Raw genomic sequence first — 27,580 nt, forward strand, 5'->3', positions numbered from 1 at the left:
CATCCAAAACAAAGTTGTCATCAAATATTGAGCCAGTCACCACCCAAACGTTTCCCTTTGCACCTCGTTTTTGAAAAACATTGCGCATCTGTTGTGATGAAAGTGAATCAGATCACTTCTGATGTGATCTGATTCACTTTCAACAGACTTTTCACGCGTCCATGGAGCCGCGCACCGAAGCGCGTTGTTCTCCTGCAGTACCGACGCGCACCACCAGACAGAGATCGCTCACCACTCATGTTGTTTGTTTGGCTCCATCTCTCTTTTCTTTACTTTTCTCTGTCCTGCTGTGCTCCTTGACCTTCTGCTCTGCTCCACTGATGAGTCTGCAGGTTTCCACAGCTTTATACACGTCTGCCACTAACTGACGCTTTGAACTTGACTAACTCACGCTGGTTGTCAACGACAACGCGCAAGATGCTGCACGCCAATGCTCATGATTTCCACAGGTGTTTCAATACCTGCGTTCTGCGTGTTTCTAAATTGAATGTGAGGGGGGGGGACCCCCACGATGGTTCCGTCCACCCCGCCATACCCTTAAATAAACCGGACATTTTACAATAACAAAACAAAACAAAACGAAGAACATGATCTGAATTGATGTAACATTTATTTTCAGGGCTGGTGTGACGTGCGTGTGCTTCCTCCGATCAGCTGATCGACGTGGTGTTTGAGGAGGTTCCGGCTCCAGACGCGCGATCCGCCGGTTCTCGCGGGTTCTGTCATTTTGTGCGTGGGCGCAGTTGATTGGAGGAACATATGCTGCTAAAAATGAGCGCTAAAAAGCGCAACCCCCCTTAATAAAACCCGCACGGACCCGATGGATTACGGTGGACACTGCTGCACATCAACATGACCGGGCCTCCATGTGGAGCGCTCATTAAATCACACACAAAGTCTCATGAAGTCATGCAGCCGGAGACTGTCTGTGTGTGTGCACATTTTCTAATAGAAAACTTGAAAACAAGGACATGAAAAAAATAAAAAAAGGATTTTATACACAGTTGTGTAAATTACACATTTATTTTCAAGAAATCTTTTAAATATTTGAAAAATTTCACTGAGAGCGCAGCAGACGCAGTTGGTTCTACATACTTTCAAACGACGACCGCACCTTTTTCCTTTTTTAAATACATCATTCTGTACCTGTTAAAATAACTACCGTCTCACTGAGAAGTGCAAACCCCTCCAGTCTCCCGGTGTGAAAAGGCACTTCACTGCGAGGAGGGGGAAGCTGGGAAGGTGCAGCAGCCGAACGTCAGACTCATTCATAGCAACTTATGAAAAACAAAAGTACAGCCAAGCACCCGCCAGAGAGAAGTACAATCTCGTGGATAACATGTAGTACGAAGCTCTCAAATGCACGCGATTAGAGATGCAATGTCCAGAAACTCCACAGTTTTAAGTTTGTGTATTTCGTCCAAAAACAGCTCCCCAGACCAGAAAAATAAATCCACACGGTTCAGCTTTCCGCCTGTGCTACAATATGTTTGTTTTTTTTAGAGTGTATTTTTGGTTAGCGACACGTCCTTGAAGTGTTACAGCTAAAAATGGAAATGTGCTCCAGATGCAGAATAGCAGTCAGAGGTGTGAGTTTGTAAGGGTTTCCATGGCGACGTCGCCTGGCCCTCACTGCTGCGACAGGAGGGCGTTCCTGTTGGCCTTCATCTTCTCGAGGCGCTTCACGAGGTGGTTGTTGGTCATCTCCATCTCCTCGATTTTATCGAGCGCCGTGCGCAGCTGCGGGGAGCAGAGGGCAGACGCTCCGTTCAGTCGGCGGACGCTTCACATTCGGCTTATTAAACTGGGGGGGGCGCCGTCTTTACCTCTCTTTGCATCTTCCGTTTCTCCGCTTTGAGCTCGTCTTCCACCTTCTCAGAGCTGTCTGCGGACGCCTTGTACCGGGACACTTGGCCTTCAAGTCTGTTGATCTGGAAACAAAATGTACAGCCTGTTGAATGCTTGTAAAAATGTCACGCGGGCTACGGTTTATCATGACACGTTCTTAACTTACATTTTGTTCCATCGTACCCATTTCCTGCTCTGCCTTGGACAGCTTGAATTTGTATTCACTGATCTGTCTGTTGGCGTCTCCTGCGGACAAACGGAGACGCAGGTGACCCTTCTGAAAGGTGAACTTCACGCGTGGCCCGGCGGACACTGACGAGGGAGACTTACTCTGCAGCTCAATAAATTGTACGTCTGTGCCGTTCTCCATCCTCTCGCCGTCTGTGGACGAACTGTCCAGCTTCACGTGTTTCTGTCTCTCGTCCTCCAGCTGGTTCTTCAGCTTCCTGATCTGAGCCAGCAGCTCGTCCTTCTCTTCTGCCAGCTTGCGTAGCCTCACGTCTAGAAGAAGCACGAAACACATGGAACACTAATATTAAATAAATACTTTGTAGTTGTATAAATACTCTGCGTTATACCAGTTCTGTCCTACAGCGTTGGGTAGTCGTGGTAATTTAATACACAACTCTGCTGCCTGGCTGTTATCTGAAGCTCAAGAGCTGAGCAGAAGCTCCGTCTCATGAAGGATTACTAGTAGAGGCGCTCCCCCAGTGGGCCTCCTCCTCCACCTATAGACCCGCCCGGCGGGCCTCCTCCTCCTAAAGACTCGCCCGGCAGGCCTCCTCCTTCTCCTATAGACCCGCCCGGTGGTCCTCCTCCACCTATAGACTCACCCAGCGGGCCTCCTCCTCCTCCTATAGACCCGCCCGGCGGGCCTCCTCCTCCTCCTCCTATAGACCCGCCCGGCGGGCCTCCTCCTCCTCCTCCTATAGACCCGCCCGGCGGGCCTCCTCCTCCTCCTCTTATAGACCCGCCCGGCGGGCCTCCTCCACCTATAGACTCACCCAGCGGGCCTCCTCCTCCTCTTATAGACCCGCCCGGTGGTCCTCCTCCACCTATAGACTCGCCCGGCGGGCCTCTTCCTCCTCCTATAGACTCACCCAGCGGGCCTCCTCCTCCTATAGACTCACCCAGCGGGCCTCCTCCTCCTCCTATAGACTCACCCAGCGGGCCTCCTCCTCCTCCTATAGACTCACCCAGCGGGCCTCCTCCTCCACCTATAGACTCGCCCGGCGGGCCTCCTCCTCCACCTATAGACTCGCCCGGCGGGCCTCTTCCTCCTCCTATAGACTCACCCAGCGGGCCTCCTCCTCCTATAGACTCACCCAGCGGGCCTCCTCCTCCTCCTATAGACCCACCCAGCGGGCCGCCTCCTCCACCTATAGACTCGCCAGGCGGGCCTCCTCCTCCTCCTATAGACTCACCCAGCGGACCTTCTCCTGCAGACTCCAACAACTGTGCTGCCTCCTGGGAAACCACAGTGATCGCTGAGGACTGGAGCTCATGGTCGACGTCTCCGTTTGGTGTTCCGTCTGGGATAATCACTAATCCATGTTTCTGTAGCGAGGGAAGACGTTACTCAGGATCGACTCCAGAAGAAGAGAGGAAGTCCACTGATCTATCATTCTCATCATCACCAGTTAGCTTTTGAAAATGTTACACATGCTGCACTACTTTTGTAGAATGTTTGTAGGAGCTTTTGTCATGTAACCTGTTGCAAGTTATTTTTAGATTGACTCGGGACACCTTATTGGTGGTTTAGGCTGTTTTGTTAGTTTGTCCTGTAGATAGATAGATGCAATTTTATTAACGACCTCAAACCTAGTCATTTCCTTTTATTTGTAAAAGCAAAATACTGTTGTGTAACAGGTCTGCAGTGTAACCTGTTGAACACGTTTTGTTTGTGTTCAATAAAATAAGATTGGAACGTAGAAGATTTTATGCTATCGCTAAAATCGCTATCGGGCCAAAATCGGAATCGGCAGGTCAGGCTTTTTAAAGATCGGTGATTGGCCAGAAAATGTCAATCGGTGCAGCCCTACTGGATATTGTGGAAGAACAGCTAAAACAAGAGAGAAAACAGTCATCAAATGATGATTTATGTCAATATAAACCCACTGATATGAAACGGAGTTGAAATAATGCTCGCCTTGCAACAGAAGATATTTCCATGTTAGCAGTAGTATTTGGAGACAGAGTATTTATACCAAAAACCAGGTGACAATAAATAAAGAAATATATATATATATAGAAAAAGAAATATATAGGGGGGAAAACACTGTAGCGTCTCAAATTTTTAGTTCCCACTTATTCATTTGGAGTCACGTATGCAAATCACATGTATGTAATTTGACACTCTGGCATAATGATGAATTACCGTAAGTGAATCCTGAAGGAACACAAAGACCAAAATTGGTCTTTAACACAAGAACATCGCTGCTGTGTCTCCAACAGTGACATTACATGTTTACCGCCTATGAACACCAATCCACCAGTTATAGGATATAATATCCCGTCGTCGTGGTGAAGGACAGGAAGAAGGGGACAATAAGAGGTGGGAGTCAGAAGTACCAAACAGTAGCAGGTCCTGTAATATTAGCTGCTGTGGTTCCGACCAAGAAGCATAAAAAAGGAGCTTCAGGACTGCGACTCTTTCCTCTAGCCTGCTTGCATTCTTCTGGGACTTTGGGAAGACCTACCTCTCCGGCTTTGGCCTTCCCCTTGATGTCAGCGAGCTCATCTCTGAGCTCGTCTCTCTCATTCCTAATGCAATCAAAGTACTCTTTCTGCCTCTCTAGGGCCTGGCCACACAGGAGAAGACAAGAGAGAGAAGAGGCAGATGACAAGCTGGACAGACTCTGGACAGACATGCAAGACTTCTCACATACATGAACACGCACTGAGCAGGCGTGAAGCCAACGGAGGAGAGACCAGACAAGCACAGACGAGGAGGGCAAGGCCACATGCTCGAGACACTGCTAGGAAAGGTTGGGAGGAGCGGAAGACTAATCGTACTGAGCCAGTAGATCCTCTTTACCGTCACAAAAACTAGCATGACGCGTTGACTATTAGGAATCTGACACGGTGACCTGATAAGAGCAGCCGGTCCAGAGGTGGAACCATGCACGTCATGCTCGAGGTGACTTTCACAGGTTGCACATGGAGCTTCACGACCAACGTTCTTGCGTTGTTAGTAGAGAAACACCCGTTACTTTGACATGCAAAAGTCCAAGCTGTGACTGTGGGCAGGTCCTGGTAACGTGCTAACGCTTCAGGGACTCCATCATGCAGAGGCAGCATGAGAGGCTAAAGGTTCAACCGTCTACCGCCTCCTGTCAGAGAACCCACGCGGGACCTCCTACCCCAATCTTTTTGTCCTTCCAGTTAATCGTTTCCTGTAGGTCAAACACCTCCCTGGTGAGGGCGTCTAATTTTGTCTGCATTCGCTGGCTCTCCTGGAACAGTTGTAGAGCAGTAGCGAGATGACGCGGCGCAGAATGCCAAGGAATGAAACACAGACACAAGAGAGAGCACACATTTACACAGGGATACCGAAACGAGAGATAGAAAGAGGTGGGGGGGGGGGGGGTAATGCTGAGAAAGATGTGAATGATTGTGTCAAATAGAACACGAGACAGGGGGGGGGGTCATCATATCCCTGCAGAGCAGAGGCTGTGCTAGTCTGCACACCTTCAGGTGTCGATGTCATCGCGCTGGAGGACGCAGGCGTCGCTCCTTACCTCTATTAGCTCATCTCTCTGACGGATTCCCTCTTTAAGTTCTTCCTGTTTGTGCTGCAGGACAGTACACGTGTGCTTCTGTCTTTCTAGTTCCTGAAGGCACAAGACAGAAGCATTCGACACACTTCCGTATCGGTAACACAAGCGTGGTCCGAGAGGCCGATATTTCACCTTGGACTTTTCTTCCAGCTCCCTCTTCATCTCAGACATCTGCTCCTCCATTTCCTCGATGACGTCCTTGAGCGTGTCCGCCTGATAGATGAGGTTGGCCTTGTCGTTGTCCAGCTGTGCATTGGACACCATGGCTTTCTTATACTTGTCCTCCACCTCGGTGAGTGACTCCTGACGGAGTCGGGAACGTGTCAACGAACAGGCTGTGGTTCAAAGCAGAGCTCGCATGCATGGCATCAGCTTATTCTTTGAATGAAACACATTTAAAACACAGACACACACACACACACACACGACACAAACCTTTTCTTCTACAGGCGCGATGCTGAGACACGCATTGAAGTACCTTGTCTATTTTTTTTAAACATGTTATGAGATGAGCAATAGGTGACAACGATAATAAGAATGTGCTGAAACACTTTCAGGAGCGAAACGAGACAATGGTGTGAAAAGAAATCTGGCAAAGTAGAAAGACGATCTAGAAGAACTGCATCAGCTGAGACCCAGGCGGAGGGCTGCACTATGACAGGCGTCCCCTACACCGTCTCATCCAGGCGTCCCCTACGCCGTCTCATCCAGGCGTCCCCTACGCCGCCTCATCCAGGCGTCCCCTACGCCGTCTCGTCCAGGCGTCCCCTACGCCGCCTCATCCAGGCGTCCCCTACGCCGCCTCATCCAGGCGTCCCCTACGCCGCCTCGTCCAGGCGTCCCCTACGCCGTCTCGTCCAGGCGTCCCCTACGCCGTCTCGTCCAGGCGTCCCCTACGCCGTCTCGTCCAGGCGTCCCCTACGCCGCCTCGTCCAGGCGTCCCCTACGCCGCCTCGTCCAGGCGTCCCCTACGCCGCCTCGTCCAGGCGTCCCCTACGCCGCCTCATCCAGGCGTCCCCTACGCCGCCTCATCCAGGCGTTCCCGTACGCCGTCTCATCCAGGCGTCCCCTACGCCGCCTCATCCAGGCGTCCCCTACGCCGTCTCGTCCAGGCGTCCCCTACGCCGTCTCGTCCAGGCGTCCCCTACGCCGTCTCGTCCAGGCGTCCCCTACGCCGCCTCGTCCAGGCGTCCCCTACGCCGCCTCGTCCAGGCGTCCCCTACGCCGCCTCGTCCAGGCGTCCCCTACGCCGCCTCATCCAGGCGTCCCCTACGCCGCCTCATCCAGGCGTCCCCTACGCCGCCTCATCCAGGCGTTCCCGTACGCCGCCTCATCCAGGCGTTCCCGTACGCCGTCTCATCCAGGCGTCCCCTACGCCGTCTCATCCAGGCGTCCCCTACGCCGTCTCATCCAGGCGTCCCCTACGCCGTCTCATCCAGGCGTCCCCTACGCCGTCTCATCCAGGCGTCCCCTACGCCGCCTCATCCAGGCGTCCCCTACGCCGTCTCATCCAGGCGTCCCCTACGCCCTCTCATCCAGGCGTCCCCTACGCCCTCTCATCCAGGCGTCCCCTACGCCGCCTCATCCAGGCGTCCCCTACGCCGCCTCATCCAGGCGTCCCCTACGCCGCCTCATCCAGGCGTCCCCTACGCCGCCTCATCCAGGCGTCCCCTACGCCGCCTCATCCAGGCGTCCCCTACGCCGCCTCATCCAGGCGTCCCCTACGCCGCCTCATCCAGGCGTCCCCTACGCCGCCTCATCCAGGCGTCCCCTACGCCGCCTCATCCAGGCGTCCCCTACGCCGCCTCATCCAGGCGTCCCCTACGCCGCCTCATCCAGGCGTCCCCTACGCCGCCTCATCCAGGCGTCCCCTACGCCCTCTCATCCAGGCGTCCCCTACGCCCTCTCATCCAGGCGTCCCCTACGCCGCCTCATCCAGGCGTCCCCTACGCCGTCTCATCCAGGCGTCCCCTACGCCGTCTCATCCAGGCGTCCCCTACGCCGTCTCATCCAGGCGTCCCCTACGCCGTCTCATCCAGGCGTCCCCTACGCCGTCTCATCCAGGCGTCCCCTACGCCGTCTCATCCAGGCGTCCCCTACGCCGTCTCATCCAGGCGTCCCCTACGCCGCCTCATCCAGGCGTCCCCTACGCCGCCTCATCCAGGCGTCCCCTACGCCGCCTCATCCAGGCGTCCCCTACGCCGCCTCATCCAGGCGTTCCCTACGCCGCCTCATCCAGGCGTCCCCTACGCCGCCTCATCCAGGCGTCCCCTACGCCGCCTCATCCAGGCGTCCCCTACGCCGCCTCATCCAGGCGTCCCCTACGCCGCCTCATCCAGGCGTCCCCTACGCCGCCTCATCCAGGCGTCCCCTACGCCGCCTCATCCAGGCGTCCCCTACGCCGCCTCATCCAGGCGTCCCCTACGCCGCCTCATCCAGGCGTCCCCTACGCCGTCTCATCCAGGCGTCCCCTACGCCGCCTCATCCAGGCGTCCCCTACGCCGCCTCATCCAGGCGTCCCCTACGCCGTCTCATCCAGGCGTCCCCTACACCGCCTCATCCAGGCGTCCCCTACACTGTCTCATCCAGGTTAGCTTGCTACCCCGACAGGTCGTCCTGTAGCCGAGCTGCTTCAGGAAGTTCATCTTAATGAACAAAACGATCACAGAGTCGTAGCTCTTGTGTTGGTTCCACACATTTAAGACTATTTTACCTGCATCCTACTGTGATGGTGCTTTAGGGCCATTGTAAGTAAAAGAAAAAAAAAAGAGGATGTAGGGGGTCAATAATCAGAGAAAAAGAAAAGAAAACTACAGTCACAAATATATCTTTAAAACTACAGATTGTAATGGTTTCTTCTGAGCAGGATAAATACCAGTGAGTGCCACTGAAAAGTCAAGAAGATTACGATACTACTTCCTTATGTTGTGTACTTGTATTATCTCACCCACAGCAGACGTAAACCAAGGCGGTCGAGGCATTTGTTGCGTAATTTTACATTTCGATCCAGCTTTTAAGAGGGAAGTAATTATGGTTCCTTAAAACCCCTTATAAATACAAAGGTTTTTTGCTTTATTTTATTAGAATTGTAAAAAAAAAAAAAGTGTGGTTTTAAGATAATTTTCAACAATCAGTAGAGTACATGGTAACACTGATGATGAGTCAGCTGCCAACCGGCCTCCCGGCTTCGTTGCTCACCACAGCGTCACACATTCGACTACCTGGTACTAATACATATTTAAACACGCACCCTGACGCCCCCCCCCCCCTGCATTCTTTTACAGGAGGCGCGGTCCACATTTGAATCAAACATGCATTCATCCACTTTAGCTGACACTGAATGAACTAAGCATCTAATCTACTGTCATAGTAGCGTCTAACAGCACCAGTCTGAAGTCCAGTCATAGTACAGCCCTCGGTTGCCAGGTTTGTTAGTGAACTACTCTCATGAAACACACAGTGCCCAGTCAAAGAGAACACAAAGCTGCTGCAGGCGACTGCCGAGCTCAGACCGACAGCTGTCTAGTGCTTCTTCTCAACACTTCAAACCCAGCTGGAATGTGGGCGTGTCTCCATTTCAAGCACGACCAGTGAGTTTGGATCAAAACAGGAAGTAAACAGAAGATCATGCAAACAGGAGATTTACTCGTAGGGGGGGAACGCAAAGACACGGCTGTGGTTGTTAGGAGCTACAAGAGGGAGTACAGAGGGGTAACGTGAGTGGGGGGGGGGGGGGGGGGGTGAAGCCATGCTGCTCCCAGAGAAGGCATGCTGCGAGCGCAAGCCCCTCTACCTTTAGCTCCTTAAGCCCTTGCATGTACCGCCCTTCTACATCCTGAATCTGGTCCTTTAGTTCATAGATATCCTGTAGAGCAGAGTGAAGGAATGGTTGAGGAGGAGCCGGGGCATCAGAGGGCACGGGGGGGTATCAAGGAGAGATAAAGAGCCCGCGCCGCCAGACATGGGACTAGCCCACCCAGATACAAAGAGCAGCGCCACAGGACGTCCAGTCCTCCGTGCATATTTAAAGGAAAACTGGCAGAAATTAAGTCCGCACGACCAATGGGACTAGGTCCACTTGGGCTGCCCAATAAACCCACTGCCACTTGTCACTATTGGGGTGCGTCTAACACCCAGAAGAACATGCAATTGCAAAACAACAGTTTACTTTTTCATTGCATTACGAGAGTAAAGTGTAATTGCACATCCGCTCCAGTGGGTGGCAGTAGCGCTTTCATGTCTACATGTAAATGTGCCATCAATCCATTTTCTTGAAATCGCTTTTTTCCCGCCCAACCGACCTACACAAACTTGTTTTGTAGGTTAAAATGTTTTAGATGGCAAATTGACATCACAATATTGTCTTTGAGCTCATTAAGAAAGATACATCATAGTAAACTGTCACTGAATGCAGTTTTAGTCCATGCATGAGGGAAAATTAGAAAAAATGTTTATTTTGTAATTTCCAATTAACCTTACACGGGCCGGTCAGAGTCAACCAAAGGGCCGTACAATGCCCAGGTCTGCTCTAGGGTGTTTAACAGGAAACAATTGTGAAGCACTGGCCTATAGAGGATGGGCAGGGAGTCAGAAAATGCAGCACCTGCCTCAATAAAATCTTTGTAGACTCAGTGCACTTTGTGATTTTTCTACCAAATGTACTACAGTTGTTTTTCAGGAGATGTTGAGCTATTCTTTATTTGTTTTTGGCTGGCAGATCAGGTTCAATGTAAAATAACCTTAGAGCATCACAGAATAATCTCTGTGACAATAAATGATCAACATCCATCAACATGTTAAAGTGATCTCGTATGCAGACATTTTCCTGGGGTGACACTGTCGGCCATCCATTATAAATCTTACCCTCAGTTCACTCAGACTGGTGTCCGGGTCATAAATGCTGCCCGTGTCCGTGCTGCCCCGTCGTGATGAGGTGCCACCCAGCGATGCCAACGTGGCTGCAGAGAGGCCCGGGGTGGCACAGCGGGAAGACGGCTGAGAACACACAACGTTTCACAGAAGCAGTTAGAGAAGCACAGAATCAGCTCGATGAGACTAATTAATTATGATCCGTAATTAATGAATGTAATTAACCTCTTTTTTAAGCTCACTGAAAAATCGCTGAGAAAAGCCCTCAACTTGAGGTATTCTCATTTAAATGTATTACATTATTGTGGCAGATCAAAAGATTGATATATAACAAAAAGTAGCTTCATAAAGCCCTTTACTTTTTTAACAGATGCCGTCCTAACCATTTACATTCTGCTGTAGTTGCAGAATGTATTTGTTTTTCTTGCTGATTTTGGTCATCACTGTATGATGGGTCACTTCAATCAGAGGTTCTCAACCATTACTTTGTTGACTCTGTGTCCACGATTGCTCAATGTTTTCCTGATGGCAAAACAAATATCAGAACACTAAGCACAAATGAACCAGCATTCAGTATAAGAAATGTTAGTGAAATGGAGGTTAGGAGAATTATTCAATCGTTAAATACGTCAAGAGCAAAAGATGTCTTTGGTTTGGACACAGTCATGCTCAAAGAGCTCAGTTCATCAATACTTTATCCATTAACCAAAATTATTAACCTTTCAATCTCCCAGGGAAAATTTCCAAGTGTTTGGAAAAAGGCAGTTGTGACTCCTATATTTAAAGGTGGAAATCCTCTGCTGCCTAGCAACTATAGGCCTATTAGTATAATCCCGACACTGTCAAAGGTGGTAGAGAAATTGGTAGCAGAACAAATAACTTGCTATCTGAATACTGGCCCGTTTTCTCTGCATCCAATGCAATTTGGCTTTAGGGCCAAACACTCGACTGAAACGGCAAACTGTTTTTTTGTTGAAAGGATCAAATCTTTAATGGATAAAAGTGGTGTTGTCGGAGCAATATTTCTTGACCTGAAAAAGGCGTTTGATACTGTCAATCACAGAATCCTCCTGTCTAAACTGTCTACCTTTAATTTTTCACTGCGCACACTTGGATGGTTAGAATCATATCTATTACACCGTTCTCAGTGTGTTCAACTACAAAACCATCAATCAGCTGTTCTAGGTCAGTCTACAGGTGTTCCTCAAGGTTCTGTCCTGGGACCATTGCTGTTCTCTTTATATGTTAATGATTTACCTTCTGTTTGTCCTGACATCGACTTACAAATGTATGCTGACGATACGGTTATCTATGTTTTTGGTAGCAGTACTACACAAGTTGCTGAAGAACTCACAGACATCATGGTTCATGTAACAACTTGGCTGAAGCAGTGCTGTTTGCAATTAAATCTATCAAAAACGGTCTGCATGTTTTTCTCAAAGACAAAGTGCTCTGGTGCTGACCCAGATGTCTTTGTTTTGGGGGAAAGGCTGCAGATTGTTTCCGAATACAAGTACCTTGGAGTCGTTATAGATTCACAACTTAATTTCAAAAAACAGGTTAAAAAGGTCTGTAATAGAGTTAAATTCAGTCTCTCAAACTTTAGATTCACTCGGGATTACATGTCGACAGGGGCGTCGTTGATGTATATGCATTCTATGATTCTTTCGCATATCACTTACTGCTTAACAACCTGGTCGCAGGCCAGTATCACTACTCTAATACCTCTGCAGTCTCTGTACAAACAAACGCTTAAAATACTGGACAAAAAACCAGCATATTTTCATCACTGCCCAATATTAAATAAATACAAATTGTTAAACTGGGAAAATTTGATTAAATATATAAATTCATGTCTGATGTACAAAATTATTAATGGTTTAACATCTCCTCCGCTCGGACAGTTTGTGGATGTAAGAACTGCCACACATCGAGTTTCTAGAGGTGCTGCAAGAGGGGACTGCGTTATCCCACTCAGGAAAAGCAAATTTGGTCAATCTGCCTTTTCCTTTAAAGCTGCACATGAGTGGAATTCTATCCCAGTTATCGTCAGAAATCTTGAGAGCTGTAATGCATTTAAATTTCACCTTAAGGAATGGCTCATTAGCACACAGTTGTGTCGTCACTGAGAGAAACTGCTGTTTAATTTGTTGTTTTATAATGTCACCTGTTTTTATGATTTTAGTTGCTTTATAAAATTTTAGTTAATAGACATTAAGTTTTACTGTTACTTGAAATTGTTTTAGTTGATATAGTTTTTAATTATGTGGTTATTGTATATCTGTATTTTTATTAATTTTATTTCATATGTATTTATATTTTGGGGCCATGGAATTTCTGTCCAGGGACAACAGATGAAAAATAGCCTTTTGGCTAATTCTGGCACATTGACAGAAATGTTTATTAATGTGCGCTGTCCCTGTTAAATAAACGAATCATCATCAATGTCCACTTCAGGGTGCCCACTGACTATTCCATCCCCAACAACTCAAGCACAAACAAACCCAAGGCATGAAAACGGATTTTTATAAAAAGGCAATGGAGAAACAGTAAAGTTAGAGATTAAAATTTAGACTAACGAGATCAAAAAACATAACGCAATACTGTGTTTAGTATCAGTTTGAAATGTTCATTCACATTGCAGTCAATGGAGCTTTTTTATTTATTTATTTTTGTTCCTTTGTGGACAGCATAATTCGTACATAATGTACACAACTTCAATCAGCACTTTCATGATCGGAAAGGAGCAGCAAGAAGAAAACAGTTCTTATATTAGCCTGCCCCTAGTTCAAGAAATTAATACAATTGATTTGAGTAGCCTACACCATCAACAAAAAAAAATAAAAATAAAAACACATTCAAGTAAACTTTTACAAGCTCAAAACAATTGATCATTAACATGCTTCAAAACGTGGTCGTCAATCTCTCGGTTAATTATTGACCAATGTTTATGGAACCACGTGGACGGTGTGAATCCAACGAGCTGCTCGGCGGAGGTCGAGTCGGGGTGTAGTTATTTAGTTATGGAAATCTGATCCGGCCGTGTAAGTGTCGTGGTTTGGATTGTGATACGGCTCGTTGATGAAAAAGCTCTCCAGCGGTTGGAGAGGATTTTTAAAGCACTCACCCGACTGTAATCTGAATATTGCTTGTCACATTTTTCATCCAGCTGAAAGAGAGAGAGAGAGGAAATATTAAACCATGAAATGTAGACTAACGGGAAACCACTGCAGCCTGTGACTTTGGTGATTGGAGTCCTTTCCTCATCTGCAAATAAGGGAATTAGTGCAGAGTTAGTAGCCCGTGGCAAGTGCTGCATGTTCACAGATCATTAAGAGCCGAGGCATAAATGTGAATCACACATCTCCGTTAAGGAACACACCGTTTAATTCCATGCTGATGCACCAATGAAACCGCGTTTTCGACTTAACTTTATTGCACTCCATTCATTTATAGGACTGCCAAAAACACTCACACACACTGAAAGAAATCTGTCAGAATCTGAGATGAGTGAAACAACATGCAGCACTGGTAGAAGAGTGCATTCATCAGAGGTATTGCACTGATCAGCCACTTACAGCATCCAGATCGGGGATGCTCAAGTCATCGAGGTCAGACACAATGCTGCCCCTCCGGTTGGAGCGGCTGAAATAATCAGCAGCCGACTCACTAATGTCCGAGAAGTCAGACGACTGCTTGCACAGACGGGAATGGGAAGAGGGACAGATATTGAGGCAGAGAAAGAACAACAGAGGGCAAGAGAGGAAAAACCATCAAAGAGGAAAAGGACAGAAGGGACACAAAGACATTTTACAGGCTGGTGTCATTCAAAGCAGATCCATTTCATGATAAGCTGATAATTAGAGCCCCAAACATACAAACACCCGACTACCGAGACAGGACAGCTTCAGGCCCTACAGCTCACCACACTGTCCCTGCGACCTCTGCTGACACGCTCCTGGGACACACTGCTGACGGTGTCATCGTCTGAGGAGGACTGAGAGGAACACACACACACAGGTGAGGAGCCAAAGTAATGCAGGACGGTATGTGCACGCACACACACACACACACACACACTTCAAAGGGCAAGTCCTAACCATCTAGCAGCAGTCTAGATTTCACCGATTATTAGACTGTAACCAGGTAAAGCACGTCGTTTCATTCGCTCATTCCCACAAAGAAAACTTTGCTCCAACATCCTGGTCTGCACACGACGTACTAAAACACACACTTTCGCCTGAACTAATGACGCCGTTCCCTAAAGCAAGCTGTAAGCACTTTGATACGGGCGATTAAGACTCGGAGGAGGCGGGCCTGCTGCTGGGACGGGGCGAGTGAAGGGCAGTTAGTAGCACACATCTGCGTAGGGTGGTAGCTGGCATGCAGGGTGGCAGTGGCGTTAAGTTCTCACCACAGGGCTGCTGCGAGTGGAGCTGGCTCCAGAGGAGCACCAGCTGTATTCAGAGGGCTGTAAAGAAGGGAGAGGGGAGCGGGGAGCGGGGTCCAAACGAAGACGGACGTCAGGCCACAGGCATAACGGAATACTGCTGTGGTCGCACAACTTACAGCTCTCGAATTGTACCCCGAACCGTAAAGACCGGCATCGTCGTAAATAGAAGCCTGGGGGGGGGGGCAAAGGTGGGAGATAGGACTCAAAAGAAAAACCACTAAAACACCACAGCTTCACTTCCAACTCAAGCAGGTCATTTTTAGAACACAAATCCTTGTGTTAACTGAACTAAAGCACAAATGTGTGTCAAGAGTGTACAAGAGCAAAATATAAATGGTGCCCGGGGCGTATCTGAACATAAGATGGGGGGGGGGGGAATCTGCTTCTGAGGGTAACGACAAGCAAGCAGAGAGATGCTGGATAGAAACTGACCATGCTGTAACTGCGTGGCAGCCCAGTGCCGGTGGTGGAGGAAGAGGAGGCAGTGGCCTGTCAGGAGGGGCAGGGGAAAGACAAAGCTCCATTGAGAAAGGGAGGCGGAAACAGGGCGAGGGGTTTTGTAAAATGGTAAAATTTAGGGCCAAAAGAGGTGCAAGGAGGAGTGAGATCAGGTGACAACACCCCCATCTACAGGCTGAAAACTGCAACCGAGTCAGAGCAAGAGATCTCAAGCCAACAGTCTACAGTGATCGACTCGGGAACATCAGTGGCACGAACCACAAAAATAACCAAGAGACTAAATGTAATTATAGTTAAAGATGATCCTTGGGAGTATAAATGCCTTTTAAACTAGACTGCGCAGACAGGAATTTAGTATTTCAACTACATCAGTCTGTAGGGGTTGAGAGGAGGACAGACCCGAGGCTGATAGGTGGAGGAGTGAGGAGTCGGTGGCTTTGTCTTAGTCAGGCTGGTATAGTTCCTCTGATCGTGGTACAGCCCAGTCTAGAAGGGTAGTAGCAAAATAGGACTTCAAAGAAACAACAGCACATCCAAGGTTTCAAACCGAGATGCATTTCAGACATTTTCAACAACTATTCCTCGAAAGACGATGAGCAATCGGTTCTTATCGCGCTTAAGAATTACGAATAAATCACCACCGCAAACCACACAGGTTAGTCCACAAGCGCCTCCGTGCTTGAGGCTGCAGCAAAGACACAAACACTGAAGGAGTCCACCAACCAGCAGGTCCTTCTTGGAGGAGCTGGATGAAGACCTTCTCTGGCCGTGCAGGTCATTGTATACAGAACTCTGTCCAGCCCGGAAATAAGTGTAAAAGAATAAATGAGGTGAAAAAGAAAGAAAAGGCACCAACAGTAATAGCCAGATGCTCATCACACAACTACATACGGTGGAGCGGGAACTCTTGAGAGTAGCGCTAGTAGAAAGGCCATAAGACTGAAGAGAGAAGACACAAAAATGTTATCAGGATACGCAGCATCTGGCCTAAACAGGCCCCGACAGCACACGATTCATGTTTCTGCACACCAGCCCAGTGAACACAACGGTGGCGATGCTAGCGTTCCAGCAAGTACAAGTGAAACACTCTGAACGTGTACCGTTCTGTATGAACAGGTAGAAACCGACGGGGGGAAGTTAGTCCTGCTATGCACAGTTAGTTTTATTCTGAAATCCGCCAGCATGCCGAGAACAGAAACGCACCGAGGCGTCTTTCGTACGGGAACTGGATCGACTTCCCGCGTCACGCATCGCTGAGGAGGTCGACTTCAAACGGAGAAATACAGAAAAGCACACATCAGAGGAAATCTACAGGAAACACATCTGATGCTCAACTCAAATGAACACTACCAAAATAAAAGGATTCCAGTCGAATGTATTCACCGAATAAGCCTTCTACACATCAATGAGGCCCTTTGAGAGCAGTCTTAATAAAACCGGTTCATGTACACACCCTGTAGCTGCGGACTGACATGACATCATCGTCCAGTCCCTGCTGGTGTGGAAATGGAGAGTCAGAGCAGAAACCCAGACAGAGGTGAGGAGAGATTAAGCGCGGGATCAAAGGATCAAGTTGAAAGGAGATACTGGCAGACAAAGAAGGCATTCGCTGGGAGGTACGGACCCGCCGATGACGGCTGCTGGATCTACTACCACTAGATGACCTGGCTTTGTCTGAGTCGGCCTGGAGGGAGGAAGGACAGCCGGTGAAGTTTACAGAGTGAAAGTAAAGCAGCTCAGTCACGGCATGAGGAAGGTCACCGCAACACTCAACAGTTGCTGCTCAAGGGCCAAGTCATGCAAAGCAACTTCAAAGCAACCAAACGGCCGTCATAAACATTTGTAAATATTAGTTTTGTTATCTTTTTTGTATATAAATAATGAACAGCTGATATGCATTTGTTTGATCTGTGCTTCATAGGTCTTTCGGTGGGCCTGATGTGCAAATCAGTTGCAAGTTTGAGGAAAAAACATCAGCAGCTCCTCGAAAAACACGACAGCAAATCAGAAAACTAAAGTGCAGCGCAGAAAACGTACCGAGATTAGTAGCGACAGAAAAAGATAGGAACACGTCTCGGGCTGCAGCTATCCATTATTTAAGCAATCAATTCATCTATTGATCGGATAAAAATACATTAAAGTGTTTCAGAATATTTTTAAGAGGCATAAAACTAACAAATGTTAATGCCTGCAATAGCATTTATATTTAACTGCACACTCATTCGCATTGAGATTGCACTTTAATTTCACAAGAGCATTCAATGCAAATAAAAATAGATAAAATATGCACGCATCAAACATTTTCAAAGTACAGTATATATTAAAAACTGTCTTCACATTTCAACACGCACTATAACGTTGTTAGTGGGACGTTTGATTGTTATACGCCTTTCAAATTCCCTACAACGAACATACAAACTAGCATGTAGCATGTAGCCACACGTTTGAAAAGAGGAACTTTAATTAAAGCCGCAAGCGGCGTTGTAGGCCCTCGCCGGCCGACAGGCCGTTGAGCTGACCCGCCGACGCACGCCGCTTTTGTCCTGAGTGCTTCGCAAGTGTTTAGATTTGAGCTGCATTAGTAGCTTACAGTTTAGTCAAATCGTTATTTGGATTATCTGCCATCAGGAGTTTCAATCCAATATGGCCGCCTTCCTGTGTGTCTGGGGGCGTGGCCACAATACATTTTTTTTTTGCCCTGACATGACGCATGTCTGTACCGAATTTCGTGGCTGTCCGACAAAGTTGGCGTCGGACCCCTCCCCATAGGAGGGGTTGCCATCGCCATGGCAACAGCGTAAAAACAACAACGTGGTTACGATTGTGTTTTTTGATCGGGACCACATGAGGGACTTTTCTGGTAAGTTTCAATCATTTCTGGCAAAGTATTTTTTTAATTCCCATTCAATTTTTGTTAATGTTCGCTAGGGGGCGCTGTAAGGCTGATTGTCAAAGTTTCACTTTTAAAATGTCCAGGTAGGAAGGGTCAAAAAGTGTTTAAAATTTGGTTTGGATTGGAGTGTGTGTGTGTGCAAACGCTGACTCTGCAGTTTTTAAAATTATATCCAATATGGCCGCCTTCCTGTGTGTCTGGGGGCGTGGCCATACTACTTTCTTTTTTTTGCCCTGACTTGACGCATGTGTGTACCGAATTTCGTGGCTGTCCGACAAAGTTGGCGTCGGACCCCCCATAGGCACAATGCATTGTGATTTTTGTAGGTGGCGCTAGCGCGCCACTTTTTCATGCCCAATTTCAAAACACATAAAATAATTAATTTTTCGCCGGTTCTGAGCTTGGTTCAAAGTTTGGTGAGTTTTCGAGCATGTTCAGGGGGTCAAATTGCCGTTTAAACAGCAGAATAAAGAATAAAGAAGAATAAAGAAGAAAGAATTTTTGCAAAAACAATATAACTTTTTTTCTGAGTATGCGATTTCTACACAAAATACGTTTTTGGAATGGTCTCGACGAGGGCTACGCGTCTGTGGGGGCACACAAACACGAGTTGACGAGCTTCGCTCGTCAACTCGTGTTTGTGTGTGTGTGTGTGTGTCTGTGTGTCTGTGTTGTTTAGTGTCGGGGTGTGTGTGTGTGTGCTGTTGAGTGTCGTGGGTGTGGGCGTGGGTGTGTTGGTCGCCCGATGGTTGACTCGCTGCGCTCGTCAACCATCGGAAGACAGTTACAAACACGAGTTGACTCGCTGCGCTCGTCAACTCGTGTTTGTGGATCTCTGTGTGTGTGCATTTGTGTTGTTTAGTGTCGGGGTGTGTGTGTGTGCTGTTGAGTGTCGGTGTGTGTGTGTGTGCTGTTGAGTGTCGGTGTGTGTGTGCGTGAGTGTGTTGGTCGTCCTCAACAGCATGGCAAAGTTGGATGCCGAGGGTTGACGAGCTGCGCTCGTCAACTTTGTCGAGGGTTGACTCGCTACGCTCGTCAACTTGTCTTCTGCGTTGCAAAAGCAATAGCCCCTTACGCCTAGAATAGGCGCTCGGGCCTAATTATATGAATCTAGCATACATTGCGTTAGCTGATTATATAGATTTTATCTTGTTGCTGGCTCTTTAGATGATAAATGTGCTGGATGCTTCCTGGTTAAGTGCTGCAACATCGATGCAGGACTGTTGTGACGTGCCAGCGCCGTTTAACAGCGCTAACATTGCACCGCGCTCTCCGTTTTCTTCAGCTAGAAACGGTCCCAAACTTTGAACAGCTTCTGTCGTTTTCTTTGGACTTCTTCCTCATCATTCTTTTCTCCTTCTTTATCCATGCTCCCTGCAGCCAGACTGTGTTCCCTCTGCCTGCTCTTGGCTTTCCCACGGACATGCTCAGGTACTTCCCCTCTCGTTTATGGGTGATTGTAATACGCAACACTAGTTAAACGAATGCTCAAGGCAACAAACTTGTATTCGAAGCTTTTTAAAGCGATGAATCGTTGCAGCACTAAACCCGTCTGACTGGGCAGATGCATGGCCCATCAATTTAACAGAAGGAAATACGCCGTAATCCGTGAAACGCAGGGCGGATAAGTGTTTGCAGACGAGACGCAAACGCAACCGTCTCGTCTGCAAACAAAAACCAGAAAAGCTAAATGTCAAGCCAGCCATGAACTTTGTTGACACCAGGTTGTTTCCGCATCTGGTAAAATTTGTAGTTCTGGTTTGTAGTTCTGGTTTGTAGTTCTGGTTTCTTTTTGCCATCATGATTGATCGTTTTCTCTTTCGTTTGATTGTTTAGTAAGCCGTTGTTGGCGTTTCATATTTGCACTTGTGCTTTCTTTTCATTGTGGTTTGCACGTCAGGGCCACCAAAGCTTATTTTAAATGCCGTATAACACTGACACACGCCGAGTCAAAGGCCAAAGCTTGCTCTACAAATACGGTCACAGATTACGTTGTGTCCAAAACAAATACACTGAAGCGGCATGGAAGTGCAGCCTGTGACTCAAGTGTAGCTAAAGGTTCAGGGGAGACTGGGCCTCAATCCCACACAACAGGCTGTTAGAGGGGTAGAATGCTGCACCGCTTGCTCTCATGCCCCCCCCCCCCCCCCCCACCGCCCTACCCTACCATCCACTGGTGGATCTGACCCCATTTCCTGTTGCTCCCGCTGGATGAGTGGTAAGAAATCTGGAAAGAGGGACGAAGTGGCAGGAAAAACATACAATCATCCGTCACTAAAAACCGCTGAAACATGAAAACCCAGTGACGTCATTCGCTTCAGGAACAGAAACTTTGGTTTCATCTGTGGACATGCAGCACTTCGGATTTTCCTTCTGTGGGTATGAGCTGCGAGACAAATCTGAAAATAAATGTTTTTTTAGGGCATAAAGCCCCACCCTTCTTCTGCACTAGCGACCAGAGTCAGGGCCAGAGTCCATAAACAACAAAACTGGAAGACTCCAAAGACGTAGAGCAGCAGTTGTGTGTTGAACAAGCACAGTCAGACTCTTTTTTGTGTGTAATATACCTCTTTCTGCTGCCGTTCAAGTTCCCTCATCCGAATATCCCTGGCCTCCGCCCGAGCCGCCCTCTTTGCTGCAAGCCTCGCCTCTGCCTGTGAGACACGACACGAACACACTGGTTAGTCAGGAAAGCATCTTCATCCGAGCACAAGAATAAGCACAACGACCCTTAACCTTAGGGACTCCTGGGGAGAATTAGCATTCATAAAGGCAATGCTAATGATTCCTGGGGAGTCCGATTGCCTTGCAGGTTTCGGTCCCTTATTTGTTTTCTGCTCCAACAGGAGTATAAGTCAAAATTGAACAAGTCCAGTTGATTCTTTGTGATTCTGCTCTTCGTGATTCAGCATTGATGAATTAGTTAGAAAACGCACAGCTGTAAAAGTATCACTCTATATCATGGATGACAGTTATATTCATATAAATACTATTCCACTCACTGCATATCTTTGTCTTAATAAACAAAGAATGGCTCATGAAAACACTTGGCTTATAATTTTAAAGAAATATTTGTTAGAGTTTTCAGAAATATCTATCTGGATCTGAAACCTTGATTAAAATGAATTACTGACAAACGTTCTCTCAAAATTCAACCAGGTCTAACAAAACTGCTATTGATCAAACTATAATATGAACAGTACAGTATACATGGTAGAGATTTGAATGTATTTTTGAATATTTTCATTAACATTTCTCAAATAGAAGAAAATGATTAGATTATCATTTTGTTATAATTGTTTTTAAATCTATTTTTATCCATGCCTGCTAGCAATGCAGTACCTGGTACCAGAGGGCAGCAGTGGTACAACAAATACAGGGTGACTGAAGCTATAAATAACAAAGTAAATAAAAGAAAAAGAGTGCACTGGAACAACACGGCAGACAGGAGAAGCAGGGCCGTGTGGAACTCTAAACAAACACAGGAAACTTAAGTGCAGTATCGATGCTGCCAGGTAAAGCTACCTGACCACAAGTCTACCAGAAGTATATATTTGAAAATAAGTTTCCAGACGCGTAGCTACGCCAGCCGTGCTGCTACTACCCAGCCTGCACCTGGTACCACTGGTGAGGAGACCAATAGCTGTGCCACTGCTGCCATCGAGAAAAAAATAGCACTGCAGAGACCGGACAACCTTCAGTATACGATGGTAACACTTATGAGCCGCAAAATCATTTACGATTAGCCCCCCTCTGTGTATGCGTGTGCCGGGGGGATGAGACTAATCAATCAGTAGATTCGTACCAAGAGATTATCAGTGAACATTTTGCTTGCTATACCCACCCCTTCCTCTGAAGTCCTGTCCAGACAGAAGAAGTGTTTGGGATGCCTCATTATCAACATATGCTAACCATCAGTTTGTGGGGGGGAACATTTTTAAAAAGGTCTCATGGGAGAGACATGCCATCAGTACAAACAAACCGAGTCTGAGAAGGAGTACAACATCGACAGATAACCAAGTGAGTGACAACGGTGTCGCTGCTCAGTCTGGAAAGATATCAGTAATTTCACAATATCTAAATAACTGAACATAAATGAAGCAAGAACGTGTGTCTAAGTCCAAGCGACGCTGAACCCAATAAACTCTCCTATTGGGGGAAGAGGAAAGAGTCTTCATGCAATTATCCCTCAACTGAGTGGAAGTATGAGCGAATTAAGGCCACTGTGCAACATCAACTGCATTTCATTCTTGCTCTGATACCAAACATCCTACCAACAAGGAATGGCACATGTGCTCGTGGAGACCAGCCCCTTATCTCTAGCTCAAAGACAGTCCATAAATACAGCGCATGGCGTGTGCAGTATCACAGTGCAGACAAACGCTGTCAGCATTCCAGCTATTTCTTATCTGCCCTGCCAGAATAATCAGCCTGTGTGCTTCAACAATGCCTGTTTCATTAATAACCAAAAGAGAATACAGTAAACGCAGGCTAGACTACTGAGCAAATTGTTTTTTTTTTATCCATCTTCATTTTGATCTCCATATCTCGTATAATAAGAAAAAGGCCCTTGAGTCTGAGGGTTGGGTATATTCGGTATTTTAACCCTTGGTAATGTGACAATAACATATTTTCACTCTAGCAAAGTATCTTAACATAACCATGACTCTTGGATGGTGACAAAGCTGGGGTGATCGTGTTTGCTGCTGATCTACATAGATGTGAATCCACTGTTGCTGCTGACGTTTTGTGGTGGATTTTTGTAATCCTATGAGGTTTTTTTTATTGCTTGCCCTCCAGTGCATTGCTGTAATTTTTGCATTTTATCATTTATAATTTATCGTTATTTTATGTTTTATGTTACATGATTGCACCGAGAAAAAAATCCTAGTTTGTGAATCCTTTCACTGACAATGGCAAATAAATCTAGTCCGATTCCGATTATTCCTTCTGGTCAAAGGTCATGTCTTGAGGCTGAGCTTCGTTCGAGAGGAAGAAGTTGTAGGAACCAGAGAGCAGGAAGAGCTGAGTTCTGCACCTGTCGAGCTGTCAGACAGTCCGACCAGCTCTGCACAGCAGCACAGCTGAGCTCTCTGTCCTATCTATAGCCTCGTGGCCACAGCTATATCATGGGGGGGGGGGGGGGGGGGGGTGTAACCTGAGCAGCAGAAGCTCACCACCAAACACACCTCCAGCACTCGAGGTAATAAGAGTCCAGAATCCACCGTGAAGTTACCCGGAACACCCCATTGTCTTTAGATTGAGAGAATGATAGGTCACCTAATTTTATTTTATTTTATTTCCGAGCACAAAATTGCTGCCGTTCCCATTACAAGGAATGAATACATTTTATTTTCGAACCTGTATAAAAATATGTAACTATTTGTAAATACAAAATAAATAAATACTGATAAAATAATAAAACACGGCACATAGGTCGAAATATTGAGCAAATGGAAAGAAAAAAAAAATCACTTCCATGTCTAAATAAGTTCAACTTATTCAAAGATGATTAAACACTGATTTTATTCTTAGCAAAAATCCCTGATAACAAATTATCATTGATATCAGCATCAAAAAGCCAAGACAACATATGAGCTATGGAATATATATATATATAAAGTATAAAATAACTAAAATACTTGTATATTTGCTTTAATGCAAATAAAAAGGTTTTCTGCATCGTCACTCCAGGCCCACGACACAGGTCAAAGTTCACTCGATGGCTAATCTGGGGGTCTCCTGCAACCTTAAAATTAGATCAGTGCAGTTCGTGACAACTTGATTCTAATACTACAGTATTAGAATCAGACAGAAGTTTTGAAAAGCTTGCACTTAAATTACTGGGAGATGAAAACTGCAATACAACCATCGCTCTCCGGAGCTCTGTTTACTACCATGCGCCAAAATATTGAGCGCAACACTTTCAATGAAATTATGACTCGCCGATAGCAGAATTTAAACCTGATGGATGATGAACTAGAACTATGAAAACACTCATGCTGTGGAAAGTCACTGGTTTCCTTTGTTCAACTGACACTACATCCTTCAGAGGCCGTCAGAGTGACAATGGGCAGGAGATAACCGTTTAATCCTGACACTCGGTCACTGTCAGAGCTGTAAGCAAGCTGCTGGTATTCAAAAGGACCAACTCTCCAGTAACATAAGAGGCCTCCGAACTCGCCAGATGACGGCGCAGGATCAAATTCACGATCCATCTCTGCAGTAACACGTGCCAAACACTGGCAGAACATTTTCTTACTCGGGCACAGACAACAAGAGTAATGGTTAGAATATTTGACGGTTGAACGATGATCAACGAGTTAGACGCTGACCCCTTGAACTACCTGCACCGCTGATCTTATCTCTGGCTTGCTGCACAGAGACGCCGGTTTAGTGCTAGACTGGGAGGGTCGGCTGAGTCATGCTTCTATGATCAGCCTGTATGACTCTAAAAAGAGCTTACGAAGCTGTGTGCTTAGTGCCCAAGAATGAGGAACTAAATGCCAGAGATGACTCTTACATTTAATCATGGCAAATAAATAATGATTGATAAAAATAAATGAAAAAATCTAGTGAAACGTTTTGGACTACAAAAGACAACAGAGAAAAATCAGCACACAATGCGGCTATTTCAGCAATGCCACACACACACACACACACACACACACAGAATTACAACAAGGATCTTTGTATTTCAGGCTCTTAGACACCCCAGTGTGGAAAAAAGAAAAAAGGAATGACAGTCCTGCTGTTGAACAAACCAGAACCATCTCAGGGCATGTCACTACAGGTTAGACAGCTTCTCTCCGCAGCCCGTGGTTGGTTTTTTTTCCCCTAAACAAAAACACTGCACATCAAGTTTATCTCCCTGCAGTCCAAAACCGCCGTCTCCACTGGCCAAGGCTGAAACGCATGCGGCTATTCCAGTTCTGCCAGTGAATTTGTAAATACGTTCCTTGAAGCTGATTTACTGACACAACTCTGACCACCATGTTTCACAGGAATGAAATTCCCTGCGTAACAGGATGCTTGCTTCTGACTGAACACTTAGGAATGAGGAAACCTGTAAGCAAGACTGAAGTTTGACTCAAAAATCCTATTAAACCAAAGAGCTATTCAACGTTCACTTGAATAACATGAGAACTACTTGCATTTATGACATCTGTAAAATCACCTCATTGCAGATGTGCTTCTTTTCGTTAGTGGTATCAATAAATCCCTGGGAGATACAAATATGAACACAGCAAGTACCACAATATTTAGAAAACAAAACCTGGACATGCTCTAAAAAAATGATATCTGCAAGTACTGGCAAAATAAATATAACTTCAGAATAAACCGCCGGGATAACTAAGATTTTAGTTATGTTGGAGTTAAATTCATAAATAATCGGGAATACCAATTATAGTGAATTAGCTGCAATGCTATGATTTCCAAAAACGTTTGCATGAACATTTATGAAAAGCAAACAGACAAAGCATATACTCTAGTTTAATTAATGATAAGGACTACAGATAAAAGGAAAATACACATAAGGAACAAACAACATACAAAAAGGGGAAAAAATAATACACAGATACACACATTTACTGTAAGTTTCAAAGGTACATCTTTCAGCCACAGCCTATAAGAGCCAGTAAACCAAGTGTTGATAAAGGTTATGACCGTCTACTCATGCTCCCTTTATTTTTGATGTGATGGCACTCGCACCCAAATTAAGAACATCAATGACTGACTCGACTAAGTGATCTATTTATGCTTCAAGGAGGAGCTAAATAGGAAAATCTGAAGTGGGTAAAATCTATTTAGAAATAAGTGAGTAATGCACGAGGAAGCAATGAAGAAGGAATATGGCAACAATGGAAGTTTGCATGAAAATGGAGAAAGGCGCGCGTTGGATCATGACCTTACCTCTCGAGCAATGCTACTCAAAGCCTCGTCTTCAGCTGAGAAACGGTCCTTGACGGGGGCGCGCTTTCTACCAGCACCTTGTGTCCCCATGCTGCCTCCGGAACTGTAGCCGCACTAATGATACGTCGTGCTAGGGAATATGCAAAATGTTCAGTCAATGCCTGGAGGAAGAGAGAAAAAAAAGACAAGAAAGGCCTGCAAATAAGGAAAATAGGTGAAATTAGTTTTGTTATTTTCTTAACGGCTGTGTCCAGTTTTGACTACATTTCAATAATTGTGCGGCACATTGTCTATTTGCTCTTTTGACAGGCCATCTGCAGCTCATCTCTCACTTCCTATCCTCCCAAATTATGCAGTCAGACATGGCATTTGGGATTATTTTTTAGACGCAGTAGTGGCTGTCATAATGCAGCTTTAATGGAACCAGTGCAACCTTTGAGACAAAAATTTCAATAGAAATTCATTCAATTCATATCCCACGAAATCAACATGAGGTGTGCGCGTGCGCGTGCGTGTTCGCCTGACATTTAGACAGTACCCAAGTTAGCAATCTGATCACACAGACAAAAGAGGCTTCTCGGCGGCTGGGGAAAACGCCTAGTTTAGGAGCAGCTTGAGTCAGAGCGCCCAATGCGTGACATGAACACTTGTCTGAGGACTTTGGATGACATAACGCAAAGTCATGGTTCCAAAAAATTCAAAAGGAAAAGTCTGACAAGCTCAGAAACTCGGTTAAATACGAGAGATATGTTGGACGACCAATGTAGCAAACAAGTTGCTTCAGGCTAACGTAAACCAACAAACTCCAGCTAGCCTAAATGTCATACTCGAACAGTTTTCGACTCACTAACAAATCTAAAACTATTTAATCTGTAATAAAGGAGAATACCCTGCGTGGCTAAAGTTAAATTCACCCCGTTAGCTTTAGCTTTCGCTGTATACAGTAGCCCACTAGCGTTAGCGTTGACTGATGCTACCCACTCGGAAATCAAGCTAGTAATGCTAAATAGCATTTCATCCGATAGTAATCCCCATTTAAACGCCAGCCTTTGCGTTGTTGCGTGATTTTGGCTGCGGGAACGACAACCTCTAGGTTAGCTGGTTAGCTTAGCTCAGTTGCTACTTGCTAGCTTGGATGGCCGACTCTCACGGGAAGACGGGGGGAGGGGGGGGGCAAATTGGCAGTGATACCCCCCCCCCCCCGCGTCCAAAACATAACGTTACCTTCGAGTACTCGGTGGTTCAGAAAAAGTATTTTTCCTTTTCTCCAAGTTTAGGGGAGCGCCATTGGGCTTCTCTTCGGAGATCGGAAGAGTTTTTGTCCTCCTCACTGACAGCTGTCATCAGTCCGCCTTTCCAGCCGCC

At 46.5% G+C, this 27,580-nt stretch overlaps 1 protein-coding gene across 7 annotated transcripts; it reads right to left on the reverse strand.

Moving 5' to 3' along the window:
* Nucleotides 1–366: 366 nt before the first annotated feature.
* On the reverse strand, nt 367–27,580 carry lrrfip2 (leucine rich repeat (in FLII) interacting protein 2). 7 transcript variants are annotated; one of them, XM_068741796.1, is made up of 15 exons: nt 27,440–27,580; nt 26,216–26,345; nt 20,869–20,955; nt 13,624–13,665; nt 10,491–10,622; nt 9,421–9,492; nt 5,760–5,930; nt 5,589–5,681; nt 5,211–5,303; nt 4,548–4,649; nt 3,273–3,405; nt 2,179–2,349; nt 2,015–2,094; nt 1,827–1,931; nt 367–1,740 (listed from the first exon to the last, which is right to left on the reverse strand). In XM_068741796.1, exons 2-15 carry the CDS (start codon nt 26,303–26,305, stop codon nt 1,630–1,632), a joined length of 1,482 nt encoding a protein of 493 aa, XP_068597897.1. In that variant the 5' UTR covers nt 26,306–26,345; nt 27,440–27,580; the 3' UTR covers nt 367–1,629. The 7 variants fall into 7 exon arrangements, with proteins under 7 accessions (XP_068597897.1, XP_068597898.1, XP_068597891.1 ...); XM_068741797.1 differs by lacking the exon at nt 9,421–9,492; XM_068741790.1 differs by lacking the exons at nt 4,548–4,649; nt 5,211–5,303.

The sequence above is a fragment of the Brachionichthys hirsutus genome, chromosome 7 (assembly GCF_040956055.1).
Source record: "Brachionichthys hirsutus isolate HB-005 chromosome 7, CSIRO-AGI_Bhir_v1, whole genome shotgun sequence".
Taxonomy (NCBI): Eukaryota; Metazoa; Chordata; class Actinopteri; order Lophiiformes; family Brachionichthyidae; genus Brachionichthys; species Brachionichthys hirsutus.

Bases quoted from the DNA above. Each gene is read 5' to 3' on its own strand.
- lrrfip2 (XM_068741792.1), bottom strand. From the start codon at position 26,305: ATGGGGACACAAGGTGCTGGTAGAAAGCGCGCCCCCGTCAAGGACCGT. The intron at 5,682-5,759 runs GTGAAATATCGG...TTGTGCCTTCAG, and splicing joins AGCTGGAAGAAAAGTCCAAG to GAACTAGAAAGACAGAAGCA. The intron at 5,304-5,588 runs GTAAGGAGCGAC...CAACTGTTCCAG, and splicing joins AGAGAGATGAGCTAATAGAG to GAGAGCCAGCGAATGCAGAC.